We start from the raw sequence: 15,021 nt of genomic DNA, 5'->3' as shown, positions 1-15,021 counted from the left end.
ATTTACATATCTTCAACTTTTTAAAAAATTAAATTAGGATTATCTTGTCTTATTTTTCATGGTGACAGTTTTTTGTGCAGATGTAAAATTTTCTTTATAACCAGTTCCTTATTGTTAGATATTTAGGTTGTTTTTAGTATTTCCCTATTATAACATTGTCCCTCTTTGAGGCTGTATTATTGCATACATCATGATTAGTTGCTAATAATAAAATCCCAGAAATGGAAATGTTTGATTAAAGAATAGTTACATGTCTGCCTGTACTGGATAATACAACTCAGTGGTTATCAACTGTTTGGTTATACGCAGTTATGATTGAGGACTCCAGAGAGCTTTTGTTCAAGTGGGTTATATCTCTCAAGATTTACTGTATTAGAAATTAAAACTGAGAAGTTTAAATATTTATTTTAAAATAACATTTAATTTTAATTATTTTATTGTAATGTGGATACATGTGTGTTTAATAATTTAATTATATTTAATAAATATAATGTAGTGAAAATTAACTATAACTATTTCTTCAGGATAGTGAGAAGAATTCTCCTGTTTTACATTTTTGCACATCTCTTTAAATGTCTGGTTTAAGAGAAGGCAACAAGATTATTGTGTCTGCTTTTATATTCATTATGTTGTGATACCACATGTTGCCTCTGGATAACTCCACTGTACACTCATAAGGGAATGAGAATAGAACAAGCAAATAAATGTCTTAGAAGTTTTGTTTTGTTCTGTTTCTGGCAGCTGGCCGGTATGAGGACGTGAACCCTTGACTTTGGTGTTGCTGACACCATGCTCTAACCAACTGAGCTAACCAACCAACCCTGTCTTAGTATTATTATGGAAATAATTTTGACCTCGTGGATCCCCTGAAATTTCCCAGGGACCACTGTGGTCCCTGGATCATACTTTGAGAATCCCTGCTATAATTTATTAAAATCTCTACCAGTGAGATATTAAATATGATAGCCATTTTTGTTTGTTTGAATTGTTTTCATGCTTGACCATTTATATTTGTTTAGTGGTAAATTGCTTGCTTTTTCATTTTTTTCTTAACCTGTTGATTTGTACAGATACTTCTTATAGTTGTGGTTATTAACTATTCATTATATATTGCTTTTAAATAGTTTTTGCTGTTCTATATGTATTGGTTTTTATTTTTATGTATTTATGTATTAGTCTTATCCTTTATGAAGTTTCTGCTTTTGTAATTGCATTGTAAATTCTCTGTACCTAGATTATGTAATTATTTTCTCTTTCACAGAGATATCAAATATTTATTAAGCACCCTACTGTGTGCCAGGAACTGTGTTAGGTACCAAGCATGAATTGGTAAACTATTTGAAACTGGAATGAATATAATTTTCCAGAACCTTCAAGCTATTTTTATTCATTTTTTTCCTCAAGGTCTAAACGATATAGAAGTATGGTTCTGTCAGTCCTCAGGTGATCTAAAAAAGCATTACTTATTACCAACCTGAGGAAATTGGTGGTTTTTTGTTTGTTTTGTTTTGTTTTTTATTTTTTTTGTTTTTTACCACTAGACCACCAGGGAAAGAAATTGGTAGTTCCTTCAGTGGTAGTCGAGAAGCACACTATTCTTATGTTTTGTTTTAAACAGATTTGTCTAGTAAAACCTATTGCTACCAAAATTTGCTTTAGACACATGGTTTCCCTAAGGAGTTATTGGTATCCTAGTTTGAAGCTAGAAGTGAGGGTAAGAACTGAGGGAGAGAGACAGTGAAAGAGAAATTAAGAATAGATCCTGAAAATGTTGACCAGTGAAGCAAAGCCTACATACTAGCTGCCCACACTCCCAAGTTCATTCAGCTCAGGTTGTTTTATTTGGTATACATATTATTTTTAAATCTGAACCAGCGACCTTGAGATTTCACAAAACTCCTGATGACCTTGGCAATAAGCTTGTATTTCCTGATGGCAACAATTAATACTTGAGTTGCAGCTATTGTCTTTCAACTTTACTGTAGTCCCCATCAACTTTAATACATCCCTAACAGTGACACCGTGAGTTGCACTGTTGGTTTTCTTCATAGTAGAGAACTTTTTGTCCCTGCCTGTATAATAAATGGGGAAATTAAAGGTAGTCTAAGAGGTTCTCTCTAAGGAAACATAGCTCATTCCTTTGAGGACATGAAGGAAATTCCTAAAGGTCCTATGTGCACTTTGAGTCTTTCACTCACAATGCATTATGAGTCTGGCCCGTTTAGGTAGTCATTTGGTTGTGCAATCCCATCCCTAAAGGGGGAGAGGTTAGAAGGAACTGTGAGGTTTCTGATGCTTGTTCTTCCTATTTTGTCTCAGGCTGTGAAATTTTGTTCTTCTTTTCTCTTTTGTTCCCTCACATTCTCTTTTCATTTCCATTTACTTCTCAGTGAAAGCAAATAAGGGAAATCAAATACAGTAGGGAAGAAGAAAAGTATTAGCTAAGCTGATTTGGGTGGATTTTTTTTTTTTAATTGCTTTTTTATGTCATTATTGATGCAAGTTTTGGGGTTGTGTTTTTCCTCATACTCTTGTAATATCATTGTTTATGTTTCAGACGTTATGAAGAGGACATGTACTGGAGAAGAATGGAAGAAGAACAGCATCATTGGGATGATCGCCGCCGAATGCCTGATGGAGGCTATCCTCATGGTCCTCCAGGCCCACTGGGCCTTCTAGGAGTCCGACCAGGCATGCCTCCTCAGCCACAGGGGCCTGCAGTGAGTATCCACTTTGTTTATATAAGGGATGAAAGTTTAAGACTGGTTCAGCATTAAAAGATAATTTGGGGGCTAATTTTTAGACTTAATTTCATAATCTCAATGGAAGTTTTAAATCTGATTTAGAATTTTCCTTCCTTTTATCACAGGCTCTCAACTCCAGTGACTTTAGGTATAGGACGTTATAGAGTTTCTATGAATCTTTATTTTCAATATAAGCTAAATGGAAGTAGAGCTTCTTTTGATTAGTAGGAACAACTAAATTTGAAGGCAACTGCTCTTTCTTCAAATTTATTCTTATCTTCCTATTACCAGTGGTTTAGAATCTTTTTTCCTTCTTCAAATTCTGACCATCTAAAACTTGCTTCTTTTAAATTGAGTAAAAGATAAGGAAGGGGTGGGTAAATGGTTCAAGATAAGCACCAGAGTTGATGTGTCAGGAAGACTGTAGGAAAGATCTGCATCTTGAGAGTTTGTGTTCTGTGGAAGCTGGGTACAAGGGTTATGAGGAACATCTCATATAAGTGCAGACTACCAAAAAAACAAGACTTGTTTTGTTTTCTAGAGAGCAATTACAAAATTCAAACTCCTCTTTTTTAACTTATTCTCTTTCTCATTTGTCTTTGCAAATAGCCTTTGCAGTTGTAAAGCTTGAATTAAAGTTGAGTAAAAAAGTATTTTCATAGCCTTAGGTTATATGTATTATAATTTTACTTGTTTTGAGGCAAAGCATGTATTCATACATATGTATAGCTTGATAGTATAACTTTGCATAGTTTGCGTTTTCATTTTTACTGAATGGAAAAGTGATAGTTTTAAACAGATATTTTGTGTAATTGACTTATTGAAAAAATACAACAAATATATGTATAGTTAAAAAGTAATAGTTTCCTTTTGCACAGGAACATTTTTTTTAAAGGAAGTAACAAATTTTTTTCTCTCTAGCCCTTACGTCGCCCTGACTCATCTGATGACCGTTATGTAATGACAAAACATGCAACAATTTATCCAACTGAAGAGGAGTTACAGGCAGTTCAGAAAATTGTTTCTATCACTGAACGTGCTTTAAAACTTGTTTCAGACAGTTTGTCTGAACATGAGAAGAGCAAGAGCAAAGAGGGAGATGATAAAAAAGAGGGAGGTAAAGACAGGTGTGTTTTCAAATTATTTATCTTGTATATTTTTGTTTTTCCTTACAGGGACTTCTTATATTTAAAATAAAGATTACAAAGACTGATCACTCTGGTGTGAGTCTACATGTCTTAACTATGTGTTAGATATTTAAAGTATTCAGCTGCTTTTTGGTAAAATGTGAAATCCATGGTTTTATCGACATATATAGTCTCTTACCTTATAAATTTCCTCATTTAAGTTTATATAAAACACTCTTGAATCTGTTTCAAAGCAGCCCTTATACTTTACTAATTGCATTTAGATGCTATTTTTCTATTTTTATGTATTTGTCGCTCTGTCCCACAGTCAACTATTTCCTTAAAGCATTAACTGTAAAGCATGAATAAGCCCAAGCCTTAGCAACGTCTTTCATATCAGGTTTGCATTATGATCTGTAACTTTGTATTTTCCCTTTAACATTTGGAAATACTTTTGTATTATATTAAATATGACTTATTATTCTAACTTATTAAATGAGAAACAGAAGTGTTGTTGTCCTTTGCTTTGGTTTCTGTGAGAGCTTAAGTTGTTTTTTTTTCCAATCCATATTGCTTATCTAGATGAAGTATAGTTCTAAAAATATTGGCTTAGTATAGTTTTTCTACTACAGTTGTTGAAAATTTTAATTGTATGAAAGTTATTTCATTTACAAAATATCATGTGTGTTTACAAAATATCATGATTCTGATTAAGAAGAGAAATGTCATATAATTTCATTTCATTGCAGAGCTTTGAAAGGAGTTTTGAGAGTGGGAGTATTGGCAAAAGGATTACTTCTCCGAGGAGATAGAAATGTCAACCTTGTTTTGCTGTGCTCAGAGAAACCTTCAAAGACATTATTAAGCCGTATTGCAGAAAACCTACCCAAACAGCTTGCTGTAAGTATTATGGAATTGTTAATTTTTACCCCTTGTCTGGTTCAAAAGTTTTTGGCAGGACTAACTGTGCTTCATTTTATACCTAAATTGGCCTTTAAAATTTTGGCTTGGTTTTCCATATTTAATTTTTCTGCCTGATTGCATAAACTGGTGAAACTATTTTCTACTTTGTCTTTTTAGGTTTTATAGTGCTCGTATTTGGCATGGAGCCTTCTTGCTAATTTATTTAAAATGTAAAATTGCAGCATATGTTCTCCTTTTCCTGTTCTTTTTCCAAGATTTGAATCATAAGAAGGCAGTTGTTCAGGACAGAAAGTGATTTTTTTTTTTTTTAAACAAAGCCTGTGTATAGCATACTGAAGTTTTTTAAATTCATGCCCCTCTTGCCTATTTAGTTGAATACATTTTTAATAAAATATAGTAACTAAAATAGTCTTTCTGATTCGTATTTCCTCAGTTTTATTGTGAATATTTTCAGTTTTCTACATGTTTATAATAGTAGGAAGTACTTCTTGTTTCTATCCAACAAATCATGGCAACACACAGTTAGTAGAACATTCCATTTTGGTCCTACAAAAACAAATTAAAAAAAAAAATTATATATTAGCTTGTCAGAATGACTGAAATTTAAAATAGTCATTTTTGAATAATTTAAGGTATAAAACTTATTTCAAAGCCTTGCTATTTATTGCTATTTGGACATTCTAAATTCAAGGATTGAGATTTCACTAATAATGTGTATTCTACAGTAGTGAGTCAGAATACTTGAATATTCTATGAGTACCTGACCACAGCAGAACAAATGATAACAAAAAGGACAGTAAAGCACACTATTGAACTTGAGCTCTTACAACTCTGGCACTTATTGTTGTATGTTTTATATTACCGTTGTTCGAGATATGAAGTTTCTTATGGTGGGTGAGTTTTTTTAAGTATTAGGAACCAGAATTGACATTGTGTGTCTACTTGTTATCTCTCTGTTGAGGCTGCTAGGGTAAAGAAAGGAAAAGTTTGGAGGCCCTGGAAGAATTATGGAATTTGGAAGGAACATCTTGATTCCAATTAGAGTGTTTAGTAAAACTGCAAAGGAGGATATATTATATCCTAACTAAATAATTAACAGTTAACCAGTTTAGTTAAAAGCATACTACTCTTTGCAAATCCATCTGTTCTTATTATATAAGTGGATGTCAATGAAATAAAATTCGTCATCATCTTCATCATAATCATAGTTAACATTTACATGTTATTAAGCGCTTTATACAGTTAATTCGTTTAATTCTCCACCAGCCCTATAGGTTAGGTATAGTTATTTTTTCTTTTATTTTATTTTTATTGAAACATAATTGATTATACATATTGGTGGGGTACAGAGTTGAATACCAATAGGTTAGGTAGAGTTATTGTCCCCGTTTTACAGAAATGAGCGCAGGGTGGTTAAATAAGTTGCTTGTCTTCACATCACTAGTAAAGTAGCAGAGTTATGAATTGAACCTAGAGGCTATACTGTAAACACTCCATGTGATTTTTTTTTCCCCTTTTTAAAAATTGTATTTATTCATTCATTCATTGATTTATTTACTTTTCTTTTCCAAGTAATCTCTATATAGTATTTGTTCATATAAAATGGGTTTATAACACATCCATCAAATTGCAGTGAATCCTAGATACTGACTGGGACTTTCTACTCCCTGATAAAATGTAGGTCTGTTGATTTCACAGAGAATGTATAATAGGAATGGTTGAACTGTGGCTTCTGTTAGGTTTCAGAATCTGCTTTAGTTTCTTTTAAATTCTGAAAATATGTGTGATAAATTTGGCAGCATTTCTTTTAATCGATCATCTAAGAGAGACATACACATGTACAAATAACTTGTTTAGTACAAATAAGGGTAAATATTAGCTCAACAAAGAATTCTAAAAGTAAGGAGGAGTAAGAGGTTAATGATATTGACATATACAAGAAGAAGCAGGGCTTCTTAGATGGAGTAGTGTATGATCTAGTCCTCTTAGAATAGTAAAGGTAGTGAGAAAGTGAAAGAGCCGTAATGAAACTGCTGTTGTCTGTTAATGCAATAGATCCAACTAATTTCTTGTAATTTTCATTACATAGGTTATAAGTCCTGAGAAGTATGACATAAAATGTGCTGTATCTGAAGCGGCAATAATTTTGAATTCATGTGTGGAACCAAAAATGCAAGTCACTATCACCCTGACATCTCCAATTATTCGAGAAGAGAACATGAGGGAAGGAGGTTGGAAAGCCATTAAACATTCTTCTTTTCTATTAACTATTTTTTTTTCATTTACCTACTCTTTAAGATGGCATTAAGCCCTAGAAGGCAACATGCTGGCATTTCCTATGAATTTGATAGATTTGACATATTTAGCAACCAGTTTTGCTTAAGATAATTTACCGCAAAGTAAATGCTCTTTTCAGTGATGTATTTTTATGTAAAACACTTACAGTATGATTGACTTTCCTGATTTTTTTCTTTTCTTGCTAACCTCAGATTTCTGGAAAAAAAAAAACTTCAGAATTATTTTTACTGGCATAGTTGACACATGAAAAAATTTTAAAATGGTGCTAGAAACCAGGGGCCACAACTTTAACTTAAGTTCTTGCTCTTTTCTTGTCTTAGACAAAAGACAAGAGAGTATCACAGACAAAATTGGCTAAATATTCATGACAGTTATATTTTAAGAGGCATTGTTATATGTGTAATCATGGATTTGGCTTGTCTTGAGGTAAATATTTCTAGTTCTCTGAGGTTGCTCTTTGGTTTGGAGTGCTTTCATAGATGCAGAGCATCCTGATGCACATGGATTTGGGCACTTGACCCTAATATAGATATTGGACAATAAATCGTATAGATGTAGTTAGTGAGTTATAGTACAATTCAGGGTTTTTAATTTACAATTGTAGAATATGAAATCCTGCTGGTGCCAGCAATGTTGCTTTAGGGACTATTTTGTAACATTTTCAAAGCTTCAAAAGGTTTTAAGCCAAAAAAGCATGATCAGTGTCTGCAGTATGTTGATTCTTGTTGTTTTATGGGTCAGATAAAATTTACTTTGTTTCCTTTCATGTTGTTTTTATACATTTAACTTGTTGAGTATGGAGTTACACTCTGCACTAAGATTTCTTTCTGATACAGGTTGAGGAGAAAATGGTGTGCTGTATATTGAATGTTAAAGTTCATTCGTATAAAATAGCATCAGTAGACTCTCAATTACTGTCCCTTTAAATTTGTTTTCTTACATCAAAGCAATTTTTTTTAAAGGCACTGGGCTTTATACAACCCAGGAAAAGAACATTTTACCAAAAATGTCATTGGGAGATATGTCTAATCTTGCATACTTTGCATACACCATATTTAGGACTTGTGTGTTACATCTTTAGCTTTGCATCTTAAAAGTAAATGGGTTTTATGTAAAGGATTTTTTATGTGAACATGGGTTTCCACTCAAGGTCTGGCCATGGGAGTCACTGGAGAAACAGTTCCTGAGTCAATTTGGTCATGTCATACGCGGCATATGACTATTTAGGATTCGGGGGGGAAATCTTCTACTGATATGGTATATTACAAATAAATGTTGCTACATCTAATATGAAATTATACTCATCTAACCATTTAATTTTATTTCAGAGTACATTTTGTCCAATTATATTTAGGCTTATTTGAATTTGTACAGTATCAAGCCATTTTATATTATGTTGCAAAAGTCTAAAGTTAATAGTGTCTTATTTGCAGTAAAGTCTTTGATAACCTATCCCTTCCAAAGGAAACAAAATTATATTTTTGTCTGACCCAGACTCAAGTTAGAATTATTGTTCTGAGTTTCATAAATATTATGGTGAAGGAAATGGTCAGTCCATAATTGAGAGATTTCTCTTCAAGACACTGAGCTGAAAAGTTGGATGTGCAGGAGTGTAGAAACATTGATAGGGTGTTCCTTGCTGCAGATAACTGCAGTAAAACATGTGTTTAGCTTCATTATGAAGAGTGTTTCTTTCTTGCTGCAGAGTAACGGTATGTATTCTCTCTCACTGCAGCTCCCAATGCTCTGTGTCTTAAAATCATTTAAAGCCTATAGCTTGCTTTGGGGACTTAGTACAGGGGGTAAGGAAGGCTTTGCCGGAAGAACAATTGTAAATCACGAGACTTTACTACTTGCGAATGGTGTGGTAGCCTCTTTAATGTGTAATAGTCTTGTTTAATACCAAAAATTATTTAATAAAGGAAATGATTAAATTGTCCAAATAACTGTTAAACGCATGACAGATGTATTTTATGGTACTGTGTTTGACAGTTAAACATTAAGTAAACATTTGATTGACTTTAAGCTTGAAATGTTCCAAATGCTCTAACCCTTGCTACAGAATATTTTCTGCAGCAAGTCAAGTATTGTGTGTGTTTTTTTCCACCTGTAGCTTATCAGGCCCGGTCCAAAGCCTTCTAGCAGAGGGGATTGATTCCTGTCAGGGGTTGCTGCCAAGACATCGGAAGGATTTTTGACCAAGGTTTTCAAAAGCTCAGTGTTACATCTGCCATTTGATTAAGGAGGGATTTTGGATGCAGAGTCTGGCATTTATTGTTCTTTGTGTGGCTGTTTTGTCTTTGTCTTTTCTAGAATTGAGCAGTGTTCACACTAGTTTTTAAATGGTTGTGAGTTGATTCTGTATTTTACATAACCATGTTAATTTAAATTAATATATTCCCATTAACTTTTAATTATAAAATAGTGTGGACACAGCATGTCTTCTAATTTGTGATTAACCCCTTAAAATTTATGAAATACACTCATGTAGGATAAGAATTTGCATTTTGTTTTTATATATTAACTGATTTTTGTTTTGTTAACTGGGTGTTAGGCAATAAGTCTGGTTTTAGCACAATATATCTAAGGGGTTAATCCACTTGAAATATAAAACGGGTGCAAAAATCCACACTCTAAATTTAACAAAAATTTTTTACTTATAGCTCTAATTTGTTTTTAAATTGCAATAGGTGTCTTCGCATCTTTGAATTTGTATCATTGATTAAAATTTCCAAAGTTATGAGCACTTGTGTGAAAAAGAAAAATTTTTTTACGTATTGGAGGAAATTATAAAATCATGAATTAACTTTAGAAATTTAGAAATTTTTAGAAAGAGATTGCACATTGTCACCTATTTGCATTCTAGCATTAGCAAATAATATAAATAAGGGACATAGAGGTCCTTTAGTGTGTTCTTTAACCTTGTTTTGGGGAATGGCTTTTTTTAAATTGTTTTTCTTTATTTTTTTTTTTAACTTCTTAGTTAGCTGTGCTTTCCTATGTCCCTTTTCCTTATCTCAGAATAGTCTTTCTTATGTTCAAGTTATTTCTAGGTTCAGTAGTTGGTATTGTGGGTTTTAAGATTATTACTAAGAATTTTGTCTTGATAGTTTCTTTTTTAGCACCAAATTCCTCTTCCAGTGTTCATTTTCAAAATGCCACATAGTTTTCCTTGATTATCTGTAGGTCTTCTAATATGTCTTCTGAAAAGTCTGTATCCATCTGATTATTTGAGGAGTAAGAACGAAGAAAAGAAATCCCAGATGGGATGGAATTATCAGTTTTAAAATATGCTTTTTTATATGTCATCTACTCAAAATAAGTACAAATTATCTTTTAAGATTTCTGAATGCTCATAAGGAGATATACAATCAGGTAATTTGCCCACAGTTACAGCTAGTACTCTTAAAATCATCTTCAACTTTTTCTTTTATCATATATTTCTTTTGTCCCTCATTTATTCAGTGTACTCAATGAATTACTAAATTACATTTAAGTGGGCTATAATTTTGGTGTTCTTTAGCCAAAGGACAGTTATATTCAGTAGATTACTTTACATAATTTATCTGTATTCAGAAAACGTTTATATTAAATTACTGAGAGCTGGGAATTAGATTGTTAATTGCTCTTTGGAAATTTACTATTATTTTCATACACATTTAACAGACATATTTAGATGAATATAAAGCTGGCCGTTGGCCTACTTTTATGCATGGCCTTTATTAATATAAAGTTAACTTCTTGTCCTGGTTTAGTTTCATATTTTCTCTTCAATTTTTGTATAGTTCATTTATGTTTTAATCAACTTAAAAGACTTTATTTCTCATCAAAGCATTCTGCTTATTGCATCTTTTCTGTATTTAATTCTGTTTAACCATGCCAGTTCCTATTTCCCTTTTCTACTTTACCCATTGTTTTTCTATCATTATTCTTTTGAATACTTAAAGGGAACTTTAAATTTAAAGGACATTTCATATTTCTTTATAGCTAAAATTCTTCTGTGGAAGAGAAAGCATTGAACTCTTAGAAATGACTACTTTTGGTTCTTCATTTTTTTTTCCTATGATTATTACTCTATTGGTCATTCCATATTTATCATCAGTTCTTTGCTACGTTAGCCCCAGAATAATCTCTGACCATTTAGAATACCGAACAAACTCCGTAGTTTATTGTACATTCTCATTTATTAAGGTGGATTTTTGTGTTCCCTCTTGTCTTGTCTTCTTTGTGCTGGTGCACTGTGTCCAGTAATCTTTCCTTTAGATTTCATTTGGTGGGTAGGGTTTATGTTTCCAGAAATTATTTATTATATTACTAAATTAAGAGTTTAACTTAATTCTCCTTTTGTTCTTTATATTGGATTATGCAGTCCTGTTGAAAATAATTCCCTGTGTACATTAAAGTGCTGACAAACTCAAATGGCTCATGTGACACTGATGCTACTTTAAGGAAGTGTCTTGCTCACCTGGTCAAACACCCATTCCTCACTGCATTTTGCCAATTCAATCCATTTTAGATGTAACCTCGGGTATGGTGAAAGACCCACCGGACGTCTTGGACAGGCAAAAATGCCTTGACGCTCTGGCTGCTCTACGCCACGCTAAGTGGTTCCAGGTTCGGAACATCATTTTACTTTTTTCTTGTAGCCTTATGAGAGAGTAGTTCAGTACAACATGTTTAACTGTGCTTAAACATTTGAAAAGATTGCCCAGGCACTACTATTTTAAATTTAATCTCATAGAAACATAGAAAGCTGGGTATGAAGATCTGCATATTGCAGTTACTATTAATTTGACAATAAACTTAGATTTGGGGGGTGTTCATAGTTTGGGTTTTTTTATTTTTTATTTTCAGTGGCTACATTTAAAGTTGACTTGTTTAGGAACATTACATGTTTGTATATATATATTATATTCCATAAGGCTGCAGATTAACTTTGCTTTAAATAATGGAATATGTGTTTAAAGCTTTGTGTATAGTTCTAAGATTCTTCCCCCTCTTTCTCTAAGTTAATAAGTGTAGGGAGTGAAAGGTGAGGAAGCAGCTGTTTGGTTTAGTGACTTTGCAGTCATGCAAAGTCACAGAAGGGAAACCAAACAGATTTCCTTAACCTTTCAGTCCCTAGACAAACTTTTTAGCTCTTTACTTTTTCTTTTATTTCTAATGTAGGCAGATTTTTTTTTAAGTTTACTGTTTTAAATGAGCAAGGTCAAGGTTCACAGGGGATCAAGAAATATTATTCTTGTATAATCTGTTTACTTTGACCTAAATACCAGCTTTTAAATACTAACCCTGGCATAAAATATTGCTGTAAATGGCAGCTCATTGAGTCTAATTTTAAATGTGATTATTTTTATTTTTATCTGAGCTTCCATTGAACAGTGGTATTTTAACTTTTTTTTTCATCAAGGGATGTTTCCAACATTTCTAAGATTAATTCAGTTGGTTTTTGTGTTGCTCTCAAGGCTAGAGCTAATGGTCTGCAGTCCTGTGTGATTATCATACGTATTCTTCGAGACCTCTGTCAGCGAGTTCCAACTTGGTCTGATTTTCCAAGCTGGGTAAGTAGTATGTAACTGTATGAAGTGAAAAATAAACATTTAAGAAATATTTCTGTAGTTACTTTTTATCTTTAAAGCTTACATTTAATCATTAGCTTTATTTTTATTTACTACACGTATTTTTTTTTTTTCTTCTAATGAGAAGTCCTGGGGGGTCTTAGAATGTTTAATATTCTCAGAATTTCCTAATTAAAGAATTGTACTTGGTGTTTCTTTTTGTAGTCTTTCCTTTTTTAATTTGAAAAATATTACAGCAGTTATTAGCTGGCTTTTACATACATAGATACACAAAGAAGACTGAAAATGAGAGCAGTTAATATCCCTTTGCAGGGTTCTGTTGACATTTCTTTTAAATAATGTATACGGTAGGGAATTTTAAAAATTCAGAAATATACATTATTCAGAAATAAATCATAAAGTATAAAATAGGAATATTTTAGGATATTCAGTAATCCAGAAAGGTACCAAAAAAGGAAGTGAAAGCCTTGTCATTGAAAGGCAAATTAGCAGTTCAATGTGATTCCTTCAGGGGAAAAAAAAATGCATGCATATACATCATATATGTTCCTATCTTTATATTCCTTGCTGTTTGAACCTTTTTGGTTCCTGAATAGCAAGAATTCAAATAGGGAGGGATTCATTCAAAAATAAAATTGAACCTTTTGATTCCAGGGTTGGGTTAGTGAGAGTGGAATAACCAACGTTACCTTAATAATTTTTTTAAAATGTGAGAGTGGCCATTCTATTTATACTGTTGTATCTTTCTTAACAAAATGCATCTTAGAGCTCTTTGAAAAGGCACTGTCAGATCTATCTCATTTTCTGTTTGACTATAATGGTATTCCCTTAGTATGGACATGCTATATTTTATTTAACTGGTATCCATGTATGTATGTATATAGTCAAGCATTTAAGGGTAGAATAAATTGCTGGGACTGAAATTCCAAGGCCAAAAAACATGTGCTAATTGTTCACCAGAAAGTCGGGTCATTTAAAACTTCAAAAATATTTTGTTAGATTGATCATTTTCTTCACACCCTCACTAGCTCTGGGATTTCATCATACTTCTTAATGGTTAACAATATGATAGGCAAAATATGGTATCTCTTTTTTTATTTGTATTTTGTTGAGTGGTTATTGGCTTTGGGTAATTATTTTTCTCTTAACTGCCAGTTCCTTTGTTATTCCTCATTTTCTCACTAATTTATATCGTTAAGAAAAGTTATATAACTCTTTCTACAATAAAGAAATTGGCCCTTATATGTGTTGAAAAGTTTTTTTTCCATTTTTCATCTGCTTTTCAACTTTACAGTTTTTGTTAACAAGTTTTTAAATTTTACAAATTCTAATTCATTAATTTTTTATGATTTCAAAGACCTCCCATATTTTAGATTACAAATTAGTTCACACTAATGGTTCCTTTTATAACTTTTTCCCACATCAAAGTATGTTTTCTATGGGTACGTATATATATGTATTTAAATACATAGCAAAAACTTCCAGAAGGATATATTTCAACTTACAGTAAATTATTTCTGAGAGTGGGAGGAGGGATGATTAGGATGGAGATCTGTAATGTTTATTTTTTACCAGGATTAGGTATATGTGCATTACTTGTATAATGAAAAATTAATTCAAAAATTATAAACAGGTCAAAGATGATGCCAGCTGTATATTTTTCCAGATAGATTGTCAGTTCCAGTACTGTTTAATAATTTATTTAATGATAACTGTTCCTCAACACTTAATTTGAAATATCACTATTATCAAAGCCTGGAGAAGTTTTTGGTTATGAAAACTGGGCATCTAGTGCGTAGATGTCAGGGGTGATGCTAAACATTCTACAATGCACATGAAAGCTGCCTCCCCACACACAGAACAAAAATTATCAAGCCTAAATTTTCTGTCATAAACCAAAGTTCTTTTTTTGTGAGCCTGTTCCTGGAGTTGTCTTCCATTGCTCAATCTGTTTTTTTCTCTGCTACTAAATTAACTCTCTTAATTATTGAAGCTTTTAATTGACTCTTGGTACCCAGGAGTATGAGATGTCTTACTTATTGAAATTAATTTTATGTACCTATTTAGATTTGAATAGGTTCTGTGCACATAAACTTTTGTTGTTGCTTGTTTGTACCTAGGTATTTTATCTTTTAAAAATGTTTTTTCTCACATTCTGTTTTCTGGTTATTATAGAGAAAAGCTATTAACTTTGGATATTAATTTTGTAACCCACCACTATACTGCATTCTTGAATTTGTAATAATTTTTTTCATGTGATTCTTTTGGGTGTTTCGTCTTAGAATTATATCTACGAATGATATTTTGGCTTCTTTTCAATATTTTTACTTCTTTTTCTTTTCTATGTTA

The 15,021-nt window shown here is 32.2% G+C and overlaps 1 protein-coding gene across 3 annotated transcripts in view; it reads left to right on the top strand.

Annotated features, from left to right (window-relative positions):
- Nucleotides 1–15,021, top strand: part of ZFR (zinc finger RNA binding protein) — a 75,761-nt gene that overhangs the window by 41,659 nt on the left and 19,081 nt on the right. For 2 of the 3 annotated variants that reach the window (XM_063086401.1, XM_063086400.1), the window contains 6 exons: nt 2,558–2,720; nt 3,666–3,871; nt 4,621–4,771; nt 6,885–7,026; nt 11,610–11,707; nt 12,559–12,654. In XM_063086401.1, the coding sequence (XP_062942471.1) occupies nt 2,558–2,720; nt 3,666–3,871; nt 4,621–4,771; nt 6,885–7,026; nt 11,610–11,707; nt 12,559–12,654 (856 nt within the window). Of the gene's footprint in view, nt 1–2,557; nt 2,721–3,665; nt 3,872–4,620; nt 4,772–6,884; nt 7,027–11,609; nt 11,708–12,558; nt 12,655–15,021 lie in introns of those variants that run through there. The other variant, XM_063086402.1, reaches the window with a different exon arrangement.

The sequence above is a fragment of the Cynocephalus volans genome, chromosome 2 (assembly GCF_027409185.1).
Source record: "Cynocephalus volans isolate mCynVol1 chromosome 2, mCynVol1.pri, whole genome shotgun sequence".
In the NCBI taxonomy this organism is placed as follows: domain Eukaryota; kingdom Metazoa; phylum Chordata; class Mammalia; order Dermoptera; family Cynocephalidae; genus Cynocephalus; species Cynocephalus volans.
This window is presented reverse-complemented; position numbering and strand designations above follow the sequence as displayed.